Source organism: Nanorana parkeri, unplaced genomic scaffold (assembly GCF_000935625.1).
Source record: "Nanorana parkeri isolate BGI_ZX_2015 unplaced genomic scaffold, ASM93562v1 scaffold997, whole genome shotgun sequence".
NCBI classification, from domain to species: domain Eukaryota; kingdom Metazoa; phylum Chordata; class Amphibia; order Anura; family Dicroglossidae; genus Nanorana; species Nanorana parkeri.
Window position 1 is genome coordinate 285786 of NW_017307265.1, and position 21170 is coordinate 306955.

The following is a 21170-nucleotide window of genomic DNA, read 5'->3' on the forward strand; positions in this document are numbered from 1 at the left end:
AGAAGTCAGGGAATCCCTTTTTTTTTTTTTTTTTCTTCTTTTTATCTTTTTTTTATTTATTGCAATGGTGGTCTGGTCTGGTCGGGCAAAATCCCTAAAAACCACATGAAGAAATTGGCACTGACGTTAACAATCCCAAACTAGCATTTTTGAAAACCAACAAGCATATTTAGACTGAGAACCTCTAGTCCAGCTTTCAGGGGCAGTGAAAGAGTTACTACAGTTGTACACTGAACGTTTTTGCAATATGGGGTATTCTGGATCTAGGACATTGTATTCATTTGTGCCACTCAAGCCTTGATGTGTTCTCCAAAAAATATTTTTCTTTATGTTAAACCATAACACCAGAAACCAAAGCTGGCCGGATCATCGGTACCACACAGAAGCCATCTCAAAATAGCATTGTGTGGCTGTTGACTTAACTGGTGGTGGCCATTTTGTGCTTCGAAATTGTATCCTATTAACACAACTATTGATAACCAGTGGCATTAAAAAGTCACTCAGTCGGTACAAATAACAGAACAGATTTGCCTTAAATGTTTATTCCAAAGCTAAACCATTAAAATAAAGTCTTAGGGGCGCATTTGTAAGCTGTGACTGCAACATTTACCAAACATTCACAGGTGGCTAATCATTCACTGTAATTTAGAACAATGCACCTATAATATTAACCTGCAGTGCACATTTGGTAAATATTACATTCACTGCTTTCTAAATATGTTTCTGATATTAAAGATGGTAGGTCGTGCTGTCACGACTCGATTCACACAGAAAACACGTCATATGACTGGTTTGAGTCTGTTTTTTTGGCTTTTGTTTTTTGTTTAAGTTGTGCGATGTTAGAATCTTGGATTTATTGTGGTATATTTAGTACACACGTCTTTTATTTTCACACAGCCACATCTTAGAATACTTGCACACCTCTTCTTTTTTTTTTATGAAGGGTGGAGAAAGCGGACTATTTTTCCGTACAGAAGAAGAATGTTGGTCATGTTACCGATTTTTATTTAATTTTTTTATTTGACTCACTTTCACCGCAATTTTTTTTAAGCTGCAAGATTGTGCGGCTTTATCACATGAGGTTCACCTTAGAGGAAAGTCTTTCTGTTGGCTGCAATAAGCAATTGGATTCTTCATTTTTATTTTCTAACCTACCCTTGTAAACTAAATCTGGTTGGCTGGTAATCCAAAGAGCACTGGGATTTAACCTATTTTGTGTATCTTTCTCATAGGATTTATTTATTTTGGTCTGTTGACATTTATTTATTTATTTTCTATCTTTAGTTCCTAATCTGGTATGAAAGTGTCTGAAAGAATTCTGTTGATTCCATGGCATCTATCTAGTTTATCCTGTTTTAGGTTTTTAGTATGCGAATAGAGCAAGACAGCTGTTCCTTTTGAACACTTGCATATACTTGCATACATTTGCAAAGTCCCCACATCTCTGGCATCAGCAGTACTTCACGGCGAGCAGATGTTTACATATATTCTGCAATTGCTGCATTGGCTGAGCTGAACTAGCTTTGCTCATGCTTAACTTGTAATAATAGGACATTAGATTCAGTTCTCCTGACTTTTTTTTTTTTTTTTTTTAGAACAGTGACTGTCCATCTAGACTGCAGCTTTGAGTCCGCACCATAACCACAACTAACAAGAGGTTTTTGAAATGTCTAACCTGCACCAGATGGGCATATATTGCAGATCTCCTCACCAGAGCACAGTAAAATCACTTTTCTCTAGTCCAGTTAGTGAATCTTACCCTTGTGTCTTGTCAGGAATTCTGCAAAACTTGTGTCATTGGTGGGAAGTTTGAGAACCTCTGCGCTAGACCAATCCAACCCTAAATACTGAGACCTTTCTGTGTTCAGCCATGTAATGCATCCTACCTGTTGGATACAGTTGAACCCTTATTCACCTAACCAGTGAATTCCGTTGCAGATTTTTAGACGGGTAGTGAGACGTGTCTTGCCAGATGATCCTTCTCTTTCTTGACATCACGGTTCCCCTGCTGGAGGCATCCGTGCCTCGTTCTGCCAAGCTGTGAAATGTATCTACAAGAACCTTCAACCATTGTAAATGTTTTCATTTTGTTGGTAATCCCTGACTGTAACTCATCAATTCTGTTGGAATTGAATTTTATATGGACCATTCTGCAGGCGAGAACTTAAAGATAGGAAGAGATTTCTGTTCTCTTCAACATCTTGAGTTTGTTTTTAGATTCATGTCTGTGCTTCATGAACAAACATGGGAAGTACGTACTGCACTCTCTCCCCCATTGCTTGCACTGAATCTTACCTTCCAGGTTGCTCTTGCCTGATTGTAAAAAGCTCCTTTCCTTGTGTATGCTGACACAGTCAGTGGCACCAATGCCTCAATATTGTATAATACAGAATAAACATTTTGTGCTTGAAAACATATTTTGTGTGTCCTTGTGTTTTCTCCTGTTCAGTGTCCTCCTAATCAAGTCTTCCCATGAGTTTTTTTCATTTTGGTTTATGTGTGGGTTTATTTAATAACATGTGATGGAGCGCAACCAATCCGAATTAATTTGTTCATTATGTTTCAAAATAGTCTTTAGGGATTAATAATGCAGTGCATGTTTTTCAGATCTTGACAGAAGAAATATTTAGAATATCTCAAGTTCCTCTACATGGATTTACATACTTGGTGCACACCAATATGGTTATGGAACAGTTGGAAATTCATGAAATGGTTAAATAATACCCACACTTCTCATATTAGACAGTGGCCCTATTTTACATTATTTGAAGAAACACCTTTTTCACATTACTAACGCCAAGGGGCATATATTTATAAAGCAATGAATGTGACATTCACCAAATACATTTACTGCAGATGAATCACTCCATATAATTTAAAATACATTAACCAGGAAGATCCACCCGCAGTGAGCATTTGGCAAATGTCACTTTCACTGCCTTGTAAATGTATGGTTATAAACCTTCCAATTTATAATTGAAGATCTAGCTCATTAGTAAGTTATTTGGCATCACTGGAACAAGAATGGTCAAGACAACTAGAGTCTGTGATTGTGGTAAATATGGATGAGAGATGAGCATTCTATACAGCAATATTGGAAGCTGTTCAGACTCCACATGCTTATCTAATATGTTGGAGTAATCCCTTTTCTTTTCCATGATGGCCTGAGGTAATTTGCGCAGGCCTTCTCTATTTAGAAAAGTGCAAGTGTATTGCTATGTAGCATCATGCTTGAAGTTTTACTTATTCACTGAGTTTCAGTGCCACTCCTTGAAGGTTTTCAAGGCTTCCAAGCAGAAAGGAAGAAAAGAATGTTTTCTACAGGCAACAAACCATTTAAATATCTGTATCTATGGAAAAAAACTGACAGTTTTTACCTGAGCATAACTAAATGGGGAAGTTGTGATGGCTTTTCTTTGCCCTAAAGCCCTGTATTAGATTATCTAAAATGGTTAAAGCGGTTTTGTGATTGGTTGCAAAGGGTGGCAGCACATGCTTTCTCCATGTTATTAAATGCTACTTATGGTGTCTATGCTAATTCTATGTTTCTCTTGTGTCCAGGGACACGTCAATGTTAAAATGTGAAAAGGGTTGTAACTCTGCATCCAGTTTCAGCTGTTGGTCATGGATCTGTGGTACAGCCTTTCCCAGGCTGCATTCACATGGGGCTTTTATCTGCGTTTGGGGATTCCTGCTGCAGTAGGCCGTAGGTTCCATAGGAATCCCAGGTGTGCCTGTTAAGAATCAGCCACTGCACCCATTCAAGCTAATGACAGAGTGACGGCAGCTGTCGGAGGCAGTCTGCATGTGATCATACATGGTATAATTACATGTGGTTTGGGATAGATGATTGCCCCTTGAATAGGCTGTACCCCAGATTCACTACCAAACAGCTAAAACTAGAATTCTTGCGGCAGGATTCCCAGGTGTTCCAATTCAGATGCAGCCACTGTACCCATTTAAGTTAATGATACGGTGACAGCGGCCGGATCTGTCAGCAGCAGTCTGCATGTAATCGGACAGGATACAGGTGAAACTCGAATAATTAGAATATCGTGCAAAGTTCATTTATTTCACTAATGCAACTCAAAAGGTAAAACTAATATATGAGATAGACTCATTACATGCAAAGCAAGATAATACAAGCCGTGATTTGTCATAATTGTGATGATTATGGCTTACAGCTCATGAAAACCCCAAGAACCCCAAATCCACAACCTCAAAAAAGTAGATTATTACATGCAATAAATAAAACAAGGATTGTACATAGAACAATATCGGACCTCTGAAAAGTACAAGCATGCATATGTACTCAGTACTTGGTCTGGGCCCCTTTTGCAGCACTTACTGCAATTACTTTTGCATGATATTCTAATTATTCGAGTTTCACCTGTAGATGTATCCAGGGACCGCCCAGAACCACAGGATATCATACCATCAGATGTATTTAACTTGGATGGGCACAGTGGACACATCTGAACGGGCACACCTGGGATTCCTGCTGCAAGTATCTGTAGGTCCTTGCCGCAGGCATCCTTAAACACAGATAAAAGCCCCATGTGAATGCAGCCTTTATATACAAAAGGTGTCATTGCTCAGTTTTACTGCTCAACATGCTCGTTCTCTGGCTGCGATGTTGATTCAAAAGGCTTTAATATTTTTGAGCCACTGATCCCAAACAAGTATGCAGGTCAGGAGTTTGGCTTTTTGCAATGCTTGCTCTAGTTCACAAGGTACTGAGGTCAGAGATAACCAGGTGGAGATCAGCCATACTTCACTCAATACATATTTCCTTTATAGTACACATGTATGTACCCTGGGCAATTCATGCGGAACATATGATGTAAAAATACATACAAGTAGTAAATCCAGAGATGCAGGCAAAACTCTTACTCTAAAAGTCAAGCTTAGCACTCCCCCTCATGTCTTCTAAACATGCCTTCTGAACCTTTAATGGATCAATAGGTTGACCTTACTGACAAATGGGAAGGGAATTGGAGGCGACGTTTTTGCTTTTAGATTCAGCTGCCTATATCTCTAGGTTTACTTTCACATGTGATTTTTCACGAATGCTAACCTCTGCTTATGAATTTTGGGCATAAACTGCATTTGAACTGCACAGCTTTGCAACAAATTGACTTATGATGTGCCTATCTAGCAGTGTTTAATTTCCATCTATACTGAAAATGTGGGGAAGACCAGATCACAATGGTAGCACATATAGAGTGGAATCGCTGCTTCATTTAACCAACCGAATTTCAGCAGTAATTTCTCTCATAGGCATAAAAAAAACAATCGGCTGACATTGCTATGTAAATGCCTCTACCATTCTTTACATTTCTAAGATCTATATTAGCATAGAAACAATTTCCTTTCGAGCAGCGCAATAAATGTCATAGTTAGACCCTAGTGCAATTCAATGGGAACGATGACGGTCATAATGATGGCGTTATCCCATAATCCATGATTGAGACCTCGCATGATACAAGTATACAAACACAGCTTCACAAAGAACCACTACACAGATTTCTCTCAAAATGAGAAGTTAAAGGAGAACTATGAGGTGAGTGCTTTTCACTCACCTCATAGTTCTAGCCGACCTGTGACAATGAGACTGTCACAGGTCGGCTCAGTAGATCGGGAGGTGAGCGAACACATACCGGGTTCGCTTGCCTCTCGAGAGCCGTGACAGGGGGAGGGGCTGGATTCCCCTCTTCCCCGCTCCGATCTGCCAGTGCTGACTGGCGGAACGGACGGGGGAGGGGGCGGGTACAGCTGGCTCTGCCTCTAGATAGGCAGAGCCAGCTGTCACTCACGCAGCTGGGCGGATCCCGTCATCTACGTCGGGATCCGCTCCGGCGTCTCTCAGTATACCGCGAGCTGAGCTTAGGGTAACGGGAGGACGCTAGTTTGTGTCCTCCCGTTACCCTAAGGAGAACTATGGGGAAAAACACTGACCCCATAGTTCTCCTTTTTAATTCAACCAATTATATATAATATACTGTACATGTTTACTTAGAAAACAATTAAAATAATACTTAGATTGAATGAATTAACCATATTTTTTAACTCAAAGTTGCACGAGTCTGATTAAAAACATTTAAAATCCAGTTGTGTACTAGTAACTAAAATTTTGGATTTCCCCTCGTTTTCAGTCCCGGTTACAGTGGTCACCAGGACAAACGGAGAGACTATTTCCCTAGAGGGAACATAGGCCACAATAAAAATTGGACAGGGCTTCTAAAAAAAGAAAAGAAAAAATTGGCTTTATATACATTTTTTCCGCTGCTTTGTCTACAGAAAGCACTTCCAATGCATTAACCTAAATATGTGTTTCTAACCCAATAAAATTATACTTTTCTACTTTTTTTTAAAATACATTTCTCATGCACTGCTATATTGGGAAATGTAATTTAGTACCTACAAATTCCAAGGCTTTGTATTAGAAATCATTACATTCCCCTGTTGACAACCTGTGAATGGCCAGTATGGGCAGAATCCCCTGTGAACTAGAACAGTGCAGTCACCAGCACAGCAAGCCCCCACCTGCTAAGTACATTTACAGGCCACATAGTTATTATTTAGCAGACTGAGCATGTTTTCCTAAATAACTTCCTCGGACCAGGGCCTGCATTATCATTTTACAGCCAGACAGCTTTTTGGGAGCAATTTCTTGAACAGAAATTAAAGCAAAAAATAATAAAGAATCAACGTGGGGATTTGTTTTTTTAAATTATCCAGTGGTATTACATGGCATTATCTGGTTGGCCATAGTTTAGCCAGCGGTCTTCACACTAATTCATAGAAATGGATGTCAGAGATGCTGTGGTTTTTTGTTTTTTAAACACCATAAACCAGTATTCACCATACATATTCTCTGTTTTAGTCATTTCAGAGCGAGGAGGCAGGATACATTGATAGGATGGCAAGAGCACAAGGTTGATGGGACTAGCTGTGAAGATATGGTGGCCATGTATACAGAGACGTTTTGCCATATAGTAGTGTTTAAAAAACTGGCCAGCTTTTCCAGCATGGTATGGTATCTTTAATACCATTTGTGAGTGATGTCCTCTAATATGGTGAGGGGTACTACAAAAACAAAAACAAACCTTTTAACCTGCTGATAAAACATGCATGCCATGGGGCATTTAGGAAGGATAAATGTTTGTGGATTGTTTGATAATAACCAACAAAGCCTATCCATGAAGGGTGACATTCTCAAGAGGAATTGGTACCAATACAGTCTAGAGTTGGCAAAACCAAATCTGAGAGATACAACATTAGGAGAATGGTGTATATATAAAACTCTCCATACAAAGAAATGGGGAGAGTTGGAAGCAATTCTATGGTTTGGTCATGCTTTTGTCCTCTTATGGGCTTGGATGGTTTAGAGCAGGGCAAATCCAAGGAGCCAGGATAGTCAATGCTCCTTAAAAGTTACAGCTGGTGCCTAACGTTTGAGTGGTTGTTTTTTTCTAGTTGTCAATGGATCTGGCTCCTGGATTGGTCAGACTGGCTCTGAGTTCCATATTAATTTATCCACCCCTGGTGTAGGGAAAGGGCTGGAAATGTATCTGTAATCTGGCATCTAAGTGCTACATCATCTTGTATATCTTCCAGAGCAGCGGTTCTCAATCTGTGTAACATTTGTCCTTGGTCATTAAGTTGCGACCCAAGTTACACTGCAAAGAAACGCATGGCATTGGGGTAGCACATGTTCCGGTGCGGTCTCCCACAGCATAATGAACAGTAGGTGTGATTGCGTGGTGCAGTGCATTAATCGCATGAGACTGTGTGATTAACACACTGTACTAGTGGGAATGGGCCCTCAAAAACACTGACATACTTGCATACACAAACAACCACAGACAAAATCACACATACACATACCCAAAAAAAAATTTGATTTGTTTTCTTTTTTTTGAGATCCCTAATTTAGAACTGGAGTGGATCCTCAACCTGGGGTCCACTGTGGGCTGCTGTGCTGTGACTAAGCTCTGTCCATATGTGTGTTGCTTGAACAGCTCCCTTGCATGTCCTGATGAGGTCTCGGGAGCCAGAATGTGACGTCACTCTGGTCCAGGCACATCTACAGGACATGTGAGGGAGCTGTAAGCAATGCATATATGGATGGAGCTCCCTCACGGCCATACCCCCAACCCACCTCAAGCTGATATTTTGAATGCTGCTTGGCACAGGAACGGACAGTGGTTGTGCTAGGAAGAGACGGAGGAGCCTCACCTAGAAAAGTAGAAGGCACGCAGCGACCCACTGAACACAGGGTCACGACACACCAGTTGAAAAGCCACGGTTGTAGAGCACCCGGGAGGTGATGTAGCCTCAATATTAGTCACACAGTTTGTGCATACCATTGATGGATGAATAGTGAAGCATAAGAGGTGAACAGGGGTAAGGCCATACTTCTAGGTGAAGTTGATAGCATAGTAAGGTGTCAAGGACTATCAAAGCACTGTACAAAATAGGTGAGGAGGTGTGCAGACATGTCTAAGGACACTCTGATGGCCATTTATAGCATCTAAGTTAAGTACGAAGTCATTTTAAGGTGTTTTTTTGAGTCTTTAATGTAGACAAGTACATTTTAAAGGAAAACTATCATAACAAATACCAAAGCTTCTATTGCTGATCATCTTCTAAAAATGAGAAATGCCTTCCAGTCATGGCAATCTTATGACGTCAAAGCTTAGTCACTGACCGGCAACAAATATGCAGCAAGTGGAGTCAGAACTGATCTGCTTGCTTGAGTCCATAACCTATAAATTACTAAAATCACATCATGAGCCAGGAACCTTGCATTATCAGAGTATGCAAGTATGGTATGCAGGCCCGGATTCCCCACAAGGCCACCGAGGCCCGGCCTCGGGGTAGCAGGGGGGCAGAGGGGCGGCAGTCCCCCGACGCCCGGAACATGTAGTTCCGGGCAGTAAGTGGGGAATCCGGCCGTTCGTTTACAAGTGATTGTGGCGATGTAATATGTGTGCAGTCCCCTCCCCCGCACCTACCTCTCTCCGCTGGTCTTTGGGACTCCGTCCTCCCCCGGCCGCCGAATCTCTCTCCTGTCCCTGCCGCCAATGCGGTGAGCAGAGCGGCAGGGTTAAAACTAACCCTGTCGCTCCGTGTACACAGTACTGTGCTGGAGCTCCTGTATTGCAGGTGACAGGGTCAATAAAGAAAACCTGTCACCTCCAATTGCTATCACATAGGGGATTGTTTTCTCCTGTGTGGTAGCAATAAAGTTAAGTGGAAAAAAATTGATAAAAAGTAAAAAAATAAGAAGAATATTAAAAATAATAAGAAAATAATTATGAAAAATAAATCAACAATAAGATAGAAAATTATAAAAAAGTAAGAAAAAATTAAGAAAAAAAAATTAGAACTAACCCTGCCACCCGGTTCCATTCTCCGTTGATGGGGGGGTTGGGGCATTGCGGAATCTGGCCTTGGGGGGCAGGGAGAGCAAATCCGGCCCTGATGGTATGCCTCATGACTGACAGTCATTTTGGTGTCACCCCCCCCCGAAAACTCAGGCACTCTGTCATGGACCAAGAGCCTGACAGTTGCAGGAGAGTGGAGGGGACCCGGCGGCATACCTTATCCTGCTGGGTGAGCGTCCCCTCCTCTCTCTGTCGGCGTCCATCAGCAAGATGCCCGCAGGCAGGTATCACAAAGATAGCCACGCATGCGCAATTACATCATGGCGGGGTGTCACCCGGTATCCATTCCAGGTGACACCCGGCCTCAGGACGCCCCTGACCTACATACCAAAACATATAACAAACATACCTCCTCTACCTGCCTCAATTTTGTTCTAAGACAACAGTTGCAGTTTACACCTGAACTCCGGGCACAAAACTCTCATTTAAAATATATTCCTCAATAGCCACAAAGGCTATAAATCTACTTTAAGTTATTACTTTTTCAAAGTAGCAATGATGACATCACTGTGCTGAACAAACCGCAGAGTTGTGGGAGGGACCCAGCAGCCCCCATCCACTACAGGCTGCCTGTAAAACTACAGGAGGAGGTGGATACAAGACCAGTCACTCTGCACTAGGAGAGAGCACAGCAGTGACCAGTCTTTATTAGAGGAAGCTCCTGCACAGCGGTGAAGTTTGACATTGGATTGTTGCACAGATCTGGAAGAAATACACGAAGCTCACCAAGATTCAAGTCAGAATACACACGACTCTTGTATTTAGACAATATTTGCTTATCCCGGAGTTCAGCTTTAATAAAGCACAACTACAGCCCCCTCCTTTGTTGAATTACTTAAACCCATTTAAAATAAGTATTTAGTGCTGGTCAGTCGTACACAACATATGAATGTATCTGATCACATTATTTTTTAGAGATCCAATAACTCAGCAAGTGCAGCAATTACCATAATAAAAAAAAACACCTTTGCCTATTAGATATTGTCTCCCATGACTGCTGTTATCTGGAGTCAGACCAATAGTAAGGAGCGCCCATAAACCAAGAGGTCAGAGGTGAACTGTGCCCCCTCCAGAGTAGCTATGACCTTCCTCGCTGGTCTAATTGTATTGAAAGAACTACTCTGAAATGTAATAACTGTCTAAACCAGAAGAGTCCATTTGAAATCTGCTAGCTTTGTGGAATGCATTTCATGGCGGAGGTCTCCCATCGGATTAATAACCTCCCGCATCTCTGAACCAATTCAATCATTGCAGCTTCTTTGATAAATTGCCAATCAATAACGCAGAACCACTAAATAGGTACTCGCACGCATTTTATGATGTATAAAACTAACAGGCTAATTATTGTTGCTGCAAATTCATTACACAAATGCTGCCGTTTCCATCAGATATGCTTTTTAATGTCTTATTTGAATGATTTTATATCACTTGTGTAAAGGCAGCAGATTAATACTCTCACAGCAGTTGAGATAATAAAAATAAATATAAATAAACATGGAAATGTAGCCAGCCAAGCGCACCGCATGACTGTGCTGCCAAAAAAAACCCCCAAACATTCTCATAGGAGGAGACAACAAACTGAGCAGCGGGATGACCTCATCAGTCTGCTGCTGCTGCTGCTCCTTTATTGTCTAATCAGCAGCTACAGGAACTGAGGTGAAATCTTCTAATGAATAAACCTGTTCTAAAGGACAACTGTGTAAGGCAAGGGGGGGGGGGAGCAATCAACTCTGGCCCTCCAGCTGTTGTGGAACTACAAGTCCCACGAGGTACTGCAAGACAGAGTTACAGGCATGACTCCCAGAGGCAGAGGCATGTTGGGATTTGTAGTTAAAGCACAGCTGGGGGGGGCTAGTGTTGTTGCCACTCCCCCTGGTCTAAGGCCTCATTTAGACAGACGGCTGAGAGATAGTAGAACAGGCCAACTAAGCCGTGGTTTTACCACTCTTCAGCTGTCTGCTATAATGTTAGCGGTTGCAGTTATATTTAAAAAAATTACCTTGGGAAGCCAAAAAAAGTGTAAATCAGGAGATTGGCCGGCTGGGCCAAGCTTTAGTATCTTGCTAGTCAGCTACCTAAACAATCGGATTGGATGCAGGTATTGTTCAGGTGTTTAGTGAGCCAGCGGGGGCGACTAGCAAGATACTGAAGCTTGGCCCAGTGGGAGGTTCCTCCACCCACACAGTGTAGCGTAGATGGAGGAATCTGTTGCACTTTTTCCATCTGACCATAGAACATCTGCAGATAATCTCTAGGAGTATGGCCAGCTTAATTCTAGCATGTTTCAGTCAGGTTCCGGGAGCTGTAGAGGGTGGTGTTTAGGCAGCATACAGGGCAAATTGAGCACACCAGAGGGGCAATGTACATTGATGGCCCAGTGAGTAGTCTGGAATTAGAAGAGTGCCAAAGACATAGCTGCTAGCTGTATACAATGACGTCCCCGAACATATCACATAGGAACAGTGTAACTCACTACTTTCGTAGAATAATAAAAGGTATTGTTTTGTTTCAGAGTCTTCAGATGAGCCAGAAGATGAAGAGGACGGCTACTGATAATGATGAGGGCTCCAGTCATGGCATTTTGCCTGCGAATGTTCTCCAGGATATCTAGGACTGTAGATCGGCAATATTACATGGATATTGGTCCTCATAGTTTGTTAGCTGTAAAGAGGCGGCACACAAATGTTTTCCTTTGATGAGATTATATACGAGGATGTTGTTGATATTTTGTCCATTTGACAATAAATCTTTTACAAAAAACATTTTGGTGGTGTGAAGTTAATTTAGCACTTCCATGTCTACATCTGTTTGTTATAACATTTCCATGCATTACTTATTTTAAAGGAAAATTCCCCCATAATAAACTTGTCATCATTATTCATAAAAGAAGAATGTGCATTTATTATTTTTTGTATTGGAGCCAGTAAAGCATTGTAACCGTGATCAGTGGCCTGTGAGTGCACTGCTCTGGTTCAATATGTCTGTGAAGGTTCTCATTCATCCAGGTCATGGTATATTCCTATCAACCACCTTGGCAGAGGGTTCTCAATGGAATACAAGTGCAGTCATGTCTCTGCATTTGTAGTCCATTCATCCTTCCTCCCATGCATGTTACTGACTATACATACCGTGGTATGGACAGGAGGGAGAATCTGTAGGAGCCAGAGCAGTATCTGTAAAAAAAATAAGTCAAGGCAACTGGACCTGCTGTATTTTTCTTGCAGATGTTTCACTGGACATCCAACCTGCTGAATCATTCTGAATTGAGAAAGCTGGTTGGATGTCCAGTGAAACGTCTTCAAGAAAAATACAGCATGTCCAGTTGCCTTGACTTATTTTTTACAGATACTGCTCTGGCTCCTACAGATTCTCCCTCCTGTCCATACCACGGTATGGATATTCAGTAACATGCACGGGAGGAAGGATGAATGGACTACAAATGCAGTGCCATGACTGCACTTGTATACCATTGAGAACTCTCCGCCAAGGTGGTTGATAGGAACTTCAAGGCTCCTGGGAAAGGACCTGTAAATAGATGATGCAGTTGTGTGGGCAGAGCCAGGCTGAATGTGAAAATCAACATCAGCCTGTGGGGAGAAAAACCTAGTGATTAGGGTAAGGGAGGGGGGGGGGGAGTTTGCAATGTGACCATGTTTTATGCATCCATTGCAGAGATGTACTACATATGTGTTTTTATTTTGCCCTGATATATACTTCCAGTATCATATTGTCTCCAGAAAAACTACATAAAACCAAATATAAGGACAATTAGCGGGGAGCTGCGGGACCCCCATTGCTATGGGCATTGGGTGACAATAGCTTATCTAGCAGCACTAGGGCAAACGATGAACATGGAAAATGGTTTCCTCTTGACTTTAACACAATTGAGTTAGAAATTTGAGTTCTGATATTTTCTCCCCAAATTTTCGGAAGATTTTCTCGTCACTGGACAAAACAGCAGTGAAGAGTGCTCTTTAAACCCATTATACAACTATGCAACCGCAGATTTCAAATTACTAAGAATTTATCATGTGTATCATTCAAGACGACATGAAGATAGAAGTACTTTTGATTTCATATTTAGTTCTTTTGATATGCATGCAATGTACAATTCAACCAGCAGATGGTACCCTTGTTTTGTGAAGTGTCACACACATATTTTTAGGAGTAGAACAGCTATCACACCATATTGAAGTGTGTCTATTAGTTGTCCCCAGCCTGTTTCGGGTCATCAAGGGACAGATTCAAATATAATAACTAGTAAAGAGTCACAAATGCCACCTACATCAGACAGAACTGTGGACGGCTGAATTGATGAAAGGTCATTTTGTAAACAGTTATCTGCAGAAAAACAATGTTCATTTAAAATATACATATTTAATAGTATTGGAACTTATTCCTACATATACATGATGCTTTGTCCTGCAGTAATGTGGAGGTCAGCAGAAGGAACCAGTAGAGCTGTTGGTGAACCCAGGACACTCATACAAGTGTTGTGATCAGAGCAGCATTTAGCAATATAAACAAAGATCAGCCATAACAGTATGACCACCCACCAAAACAGCCCTGACCCATCGAAGCATGGACTCCACTAGACCTCTGAAGGTATGCTGTGATATCTGGCACCAAGCCATCAGTAATAGATTGGTTAAGTCCTGTAGGTTGCGAGATGGGGCTTCCATGGATTGTTTTTCCCATCCTACAGATCTTACAGGTGGTTGATTGGATTGAGATTTGACAAATTTAGAGGCCAAGTGAACACCTCAAACTCGTTATTTTGTTCCTCAAACCAGTCTTGAATCATTTTGCAGTGTGGTAGCGCGCATTATCCTACTAAAAGAAGCCACAGCCATCAGGGAGTACAGTTTCCATCAAGGGGTGTACTTGGTTAGCAACAATGTTTAGGTAGGTGGTACGTGTCAAGGTAACATCCACATAAATGGCAGGACCCAAGGTTTCCCAGCAAAACAATGCCGAAAGCATCACACTGTCTTCGCCGGCTTGCCTTCTTCCCATAGTGCATCCTGGTGCCATCTCTTCCCCAAGTAAGCGACCCACGCACACCTGGCCATCCACGATCAAAAGAAAATGTGATTCATCGGACCAGGCCCCTTCTTTCATGGCTCTGTGGTCCAGTTTGGATGCTCACATCCCCTTTGTGGGTGCTTTTGGCAGTGGGCACAGGTCAGCATGGGCACCCTGACTGGTCTGTGGCTATGCTGCCCCATACGCAACAAACTGCGATGCACTTTGTGTTCAGACACCTTTCTATTGGAACATGCATTAACTATTTCAGCAATCTCTTATATTAGATCAGATTACACAGGCCAGCCTTCGTTCCCCATCAGTGAGCCTTGGCCGCCCATGACCGGTTCACTGGTTTTCCTTCCTTGGACCACTTCTGGTAGGTCCCGATCACTGCAGACTTGAAAAATCCCACAAGAGCTGCAGTTTCTGAGTTGTCGTTGTCGTCTAGCCATCACAATTTGGCACTTCAAAGTCAAAGTCGCTCAAATCCCGCCCATTATGCCCATTTTTTCTGCTTCCAAAACATCAGCTTCAGATACAATATGTTCACTTGCTGCCTAATATATCCCACCCACTTCTAAGTGCCATTGTAACAAGATAATCAGGATTTAAGCTCCAAGATCTAAACAGGCTGCAGCTTAATTGACAAAATAAGCCTTTAGCCTGAAGATATCCCGAACATGGTGGTGTTCATCTGTTTAATACTGTAATGTTCAGATACAATTACAGTATTAAAAACATAATACTGCTATACAACACACAGTACATTACCCTTACACAAAACAAGTATTTAACCCTTGTTGTGCGCGGGAGGTCACTGCAAGGGTTATATTCTACTTAGGCCTGGTTCACACCTGTACGTTTTGTAGCGCGTCGAACGCTCTCCAAAACGCTCAAACATGAAAATCCCATTGTTTTCTATGGGTCTGGTTCACACCCTGCCGTATTACAGCCCGTCTGAACGTGCTACAAAACGGCCTACGCCTGAAAAGGTACATGAGCTTCTTTGCGGCATTTTTGTCGCGCGTTTCCATTGGGATACAGCCAAGTAGCCCTCGGAAACGCACGTTTTTTGCTAGTTTTTTTACCGCGGTAAAAACGTGCGATAAACGCGCATATTCGATACACCTAGGTGTGAACAGAGCCTAAATATGGCCTGGGCATCTAGGCACCAATGACCCCTGGTCGCAAAAAAGAGTTAAATACCCAATTTTTAGTTTTACCATATTCTCTTATCCCTAAAAAAAAGACTACATAGCTTTATAGGTACAGGGTTGTTTTTCTTTTACCACACAGCAGCAGAGAAGCAGGCACACTCACACAAATTAGTCCTGTGCTTCCCCAAATTTCAAAGTCCTTCAGTGTGAGGTTCTCAGAGGGATATGAAATGGCCATGCAGACACAGCATGGCATCATCACCCAATAACATGTATGGCATAATATAGCTAAGAATGCCCTCATCATAGGGTGAAACTGCTTCAGTAGTAAAGTGGTATGGGATTCCTTTAGGAGTTTAGGATTGCGGCCCCCCCAGCGTCATTGGTTAACTGGTGGCTGAGCCACACAGCGTCATTGGTTGCTAGGATGAAGATAGGTGCACCAGGAACACGTACAATGTTTTGGGGCCACCAGCACAGCATCATTGGTTTTTATGATGCACCTGCCTGTGTCCTAGCAGGTCGCAAAGCATCATTGGTTTCCAGGACACAGGTCGCCCTGGGTTTGGTTTTCTTGGATTTGACTGAACCCAGATTTCTGTCAGGGTTCTGTGACCATCCAATCGAACTGAAACCAGGTGAGTTCACTCTTCACTGGTATGGGGTAGTTAGAACCTCTATCAGGTTTTTATTGCTGCCTGCATCATTTTGCCTTACTTGCTGTCCCAGAGATCCAACAGAAGTGAGTAAACACCCCCCCAAAGTAAAGGGAAATTCCACTTTCAATAGTTGACACCAGAGCACATGCCCCCATTGGAAGACAACCATAACATATTTGGATTTTACCTCGCTTTCTGTAACAGACAAAAGGGCCAGACAAAATAACAAATAGTGAGAGTAGATCTTTACATTGGGGACACAGACACCAATAAAAAAAACCTGTTACTCTATTGCCCTCATAAGCCTTGGGGTTTTCCCCTGAATGTCCTGCCTCACTGACTGTGCCCTTCTCCTAGGGGCTCTAGGTCCCTTGTACCCATCTTAGCCATTTAGGAGGGCAAGGGAACTTCACTGTGTAGGCAGCCTCTCGGCGTCCCATGTCATCTATTCCCGAGTCACGGGAACAACAGGACTTATAACCTAGGGCTGGCGGCGTGTGTGGTCCCGCGCCCTTACTCTGCAAAACTCTGTATGGCCCACTGGCATGCACTGTTCGGTGTCAGATCCTTGTTCCAACATCTGTTTATCACTAACTGTGACGTTACCATACTGCGATAGGCTCCCTAGGGGACGCCCTTGTATTGTTTCTTTGTGACCAATGTTTTTCTGTGTATGCTTATTCTTTGATATATATCCTTTGTATATGGAAAATCTCAATAAAACTTGATTGTACAAAAAAAAAAAACCTGTTACAGGTCCTAGCACTTTCCCGCTCCTTCCAAACCTAGAAAATAATGTTGGGCTGGACTTCTACATTTAAAGTGACACTAAACTCAGCAATTAAATCTTAAAAATACATTCGAGTACCTTAACTATTAACAAAAATGTATCTTATTTGTGTATCACTCGGCTGTAGATCCTCAAATCATCTCTGAATTGGTGCTGGCACTGTCCTTCCTTCTGGAGAGTGGCTACTTTTGTTCCCCATGGACCCCGTGTATGTTGTAAAGTAGCCACCGCTCCAAACATGCTCTTGTGTTGGACTACAATCTCACACGTAGTTTACTAATTTGTATTGAAAATATAGTAATTTTACAACGCACTGCCACTAGTGATGGCCAAATTTGCCCAGGTGTTTGCCCCACTGTTCCTGGAATTACTCTTTTTATTGCTATTAAATTATGTAGAAGCATTTTACAAACAAAAGCAGTCAATAGAATAGATGGACCGTACCCCAATCTTTAACAATGTCCCTATCAACATAGTAAAAATTTAAAAAAAACACACACAAAAGAAATGAAAACCCTGAAATACCACAACTGAAACAAAAGCCTAAAAACCAACAACAAAATAGATTGAAAGACAAATATCCTCTAATAATAACACCAAAAGAGCAGCAAGGGGGGTGATTGCTCAAAGGGCTAGTGATCAGGATTAGAGCGTATCTAAATTTAATATATAGCAGCTTAACAGTCTTTATATGTGGTGACTGGTGCACTCGTTTTCTTAATTTTGTTTGGCCTTTTTCCCATTATTACCAACTGGTAATTCAGCCAGCATCACACTTGCTGTCTTAAGGTGGCCATACACTTTACAACCATCACAAGACCTTAGTCTTGCAATGGTTGTAAAGTAATTAAAAAAACGTACGATCTTCCCATCTTGGACAGGCAGATCGTACTTGCGAGCATCGCAAGCCCGCCCCCCTGAGGGGCGGGCTTCCGATGACCGCAATGCTGAACGGGCAGTGTGCGCGTGCGCACACCGGCCCGTTCGGCATTTGTCTCCTGAACATCATTCAAACCAGCCGAAAATCGTAAGATTTTCGGCTGGTTTTCTAGCATGCTCCTTAGACAAAAGACGTGCGACCGTACAGTAGAAACTGTCACATGTCTTCATTCACAGTGCACAATTCTCGTACAATCGCTGGATTTAAAGGTGCCCATACACTGCACAATTCTCGTAGTAGAATCGCGGGAAATCCCGCGATCGTGCTAGAATCGTGCAGTGTGAATGAAGCCATGTGACCGTTTCTACTGTACGGTCGCACGTCTTTTGTCTAAGGAGCATGCTAGAAAACCAGCCGAAAATCTTACGATTTTCGGCTGGTTTGAATGATGCTCGGGAGACAAATGCCAAACGGGCCGGTGTACGCACGTGCACACTGCCTGTTCAGCATTGCAGTCAACGGAAGCCGGCCCCTCAGGGGGGCGGGCTTGCGATGATCGCAAGTACGATCTGCCTGTCCAAGATGGGCAGATCATACGTTTTTTAAATTACTTTACAACCATCGCAAGACTAAGGTCTTGCGATGGTTGTAAAGTGTATGGCCACCATTAAGATGGGTATACACGCTTCAAATTGCAGCCAGTTCTTAATGAACCGGACAAAATGTATTGCATGGATGCAGCTGTTCACACCTTTCTGCCTGGCATCCCTCAGTCAGCTGATTGAAGGAGCCATTTGGAAAAATCTTGGACAAATTGGACATTTGGGTATTCTAACAGCGGCCAGGAAGAAAATAATTGAGCTATGTACACCCAGTTTTAGGGTGACTCAGTCTTATGGAGGAGTAACGGAGTCACTCTTGGGCAGCAGCATTGCTACCCTGTGGAGATGGTAGTGTTAGATGGACAAGTAGGTTTAGGTGGACTTGAATAACATATTAAATCCAAACTCCAGCTAACAATAATTAAGCAGTTACAGCAACCATTTATTCCTTTTGGGATACATAAATTAATAAAAGTTGACCGTTGTAAGCATTCCCATCAGTGGTAAATGGTTTGTATCCATACTCTATCTGCCACTTTTGTTGGACAGCTTGGTCTGGTAAAGGAAGTTGAAAAAAAAACAGTTACTGGCCAGATCATCGGGTAAAAAAAACAGCCACCACATCTAAGGATGGGTAAGCTGCAATATATTAATATTTTTGCTATTGGGTTTAGATACTCTTGAATGGATGCGAATTTCTCCCAATGCAATTTGCCACCTTTCTCTCCCTTTTCCCAATAACAGCTTCCAATTCACTAACACTATGGGGGTGATTTACTAACCTAAACACACGCACGCACCAGGTGCGTGTGATTTTCACACAGCAAAACGTATTTATCAACCAAAAAGTCTCTAAAAGCATATTTCCACTAATGCCATATATGGAAAAATCATGCACATGATGCATATATAATGCTGCTTCACAGTTTAGACAAAAATGGTTAGCTCATGCATTTACATTCCTGCATTCATCAACGCAAGCAACACAATGTAGAACTAATTTACACAACATCACCTTGCAATTCAGGGCAGGACTTTGCACAACACACCTGCTGGGTGTGTACACACTACAAAGGTGTTTAGATTCCACCCATAGATCATGCTGGGAGGGAACACACTACAGAGGTGTATACATGTTCGTGGTGTGTTTATAAGGTTAGTAAATCAACCCCTATGACTGCTCTTTGCCCCCCTTTTATAGAGAGGTGGCCGACTTATCCAAAAGTCCCCTTACTGGCCATTCTAAGCCTGCTGGGCATAGATCAGAGGCCATGCAGTGCATTGTGGTTTAAAAACATCTCCTGGGCAAATCTGCACAACAATTTGCTGGAATCACGACTTTTAGCCTGCAGGATGCCCCGTAAATCCATGCTAGCAATGAGCCTCACCCCTAATTGCCACAGCACACAGGTCTGAATAGAGCCTAAAGCATATACCGCTACAAATCAGCAGCTCATTTCTCTGCTGTACTGCCTTTTTCTGCTCTGCTACTAGAGTCACTCTTTTTAACACTACAGAGACCACATGCTGAATGTAGCTACTGTTCTTTGGTGCTGAGATTACAAGCAAAGAATTATAAACATCTATACTCAATGCGCTTGACACTGCGCTGAATATACAACACATTCTGCCAATTTCACTCATCACTCCAAACTAGTGGGGAATCCCAAAAAACACACAGAGAGAGCATCTGGTCCTGACAGCAATAGTCCAGGAAATGCAGGATCCCATCAGGGGTGCCATGAGATCAGCAGCATCTGCTCCTGGCAGGCCGCCCTGCTGTAATGTCGCATGAATCTTCCTGGCTCAGGCTGCACCTAAACTGCAACTGTAAGATGAGAGAATTAGCACACCATGGAAATGGAAGCTTGCTAAAGTTAAAGGAGAAAGGATACAAAAATAAAAGTTTTCTTGAAGCGACACTGCCATTACTACAAGAAAAAAGGTCAAATAAAGCTTCAAGCAAATGAAAGGGATCAACACCTCTGCGGTGGGCAGTGCCATAGACCTTCACTGCCTCCAAAACCTCCGGTGGCTGAATAATCTTCAGCATCTGACACACTATTGGGTAACTGCATGTTGTGGTTCCATCCACCAGCATCCATAGTAATGCCATAGGGGCATGGGTGAAACCACAGCATGCAGCGGAGGGCCAGGGAGTATGTCAGATACTGAAAATTCTTAGCCATCAGTGCTCTTAAAGACAGCAAAGATTTGTGGTGCTGCTTGCTGGAGATGTAAGTATTACTTTTACCCTTATTTTGCTGCAAAAGCGTCACTTTCCAGTCCTAGTGTGTGCCCATCATGAGGTGAAACCAGCAGGTTGTATGAAGTAGACTGTCCTAGTGTCTATGATGGTCAGTGGGGCTTGTGCAAGGATGCGTGTCACACATGCAGGAAGGCTGCGTACTGCAATACACGTCAATAGAAATTCAGAGACATGTATTAGGGAGGGGAAGGAGTGAAAAATATATAACAGCACAGTTTTTTTTTATCAAGCACTAAGAGTCAGAAACAGATGAGACAGGTGAGCTCCGCTTTACTTTTATTTGATTGGCCCAGCACTGTCACATGGACTAAATAATGTGCTCTGTCAGAGGTA

At 42.4% G+C, this 21170-nt stretch overlaps 1 protein-coding gene across 1 annotated transcript in view; it reads left to right on the forward strand.

Moving 5' to 3' along the window:
• Positions 1-5479: 5479 nt before the first annotated feature.
• Positions 5480-21170, forward strand: part of FAM120A (family with sequence similarity 120A) — a 116761-nt gene continuing 101070 nt past the window's right edge. Inside the window, exon 1 of the mRNA XM_018567016.1 lies at positions 5480-5563. Coding sequence (XP_018422518.1) covers positions 5480-5563 — 84 coding nt within the window. The remainder of the gene's footprint in view (positions 5564-21170) is intronic.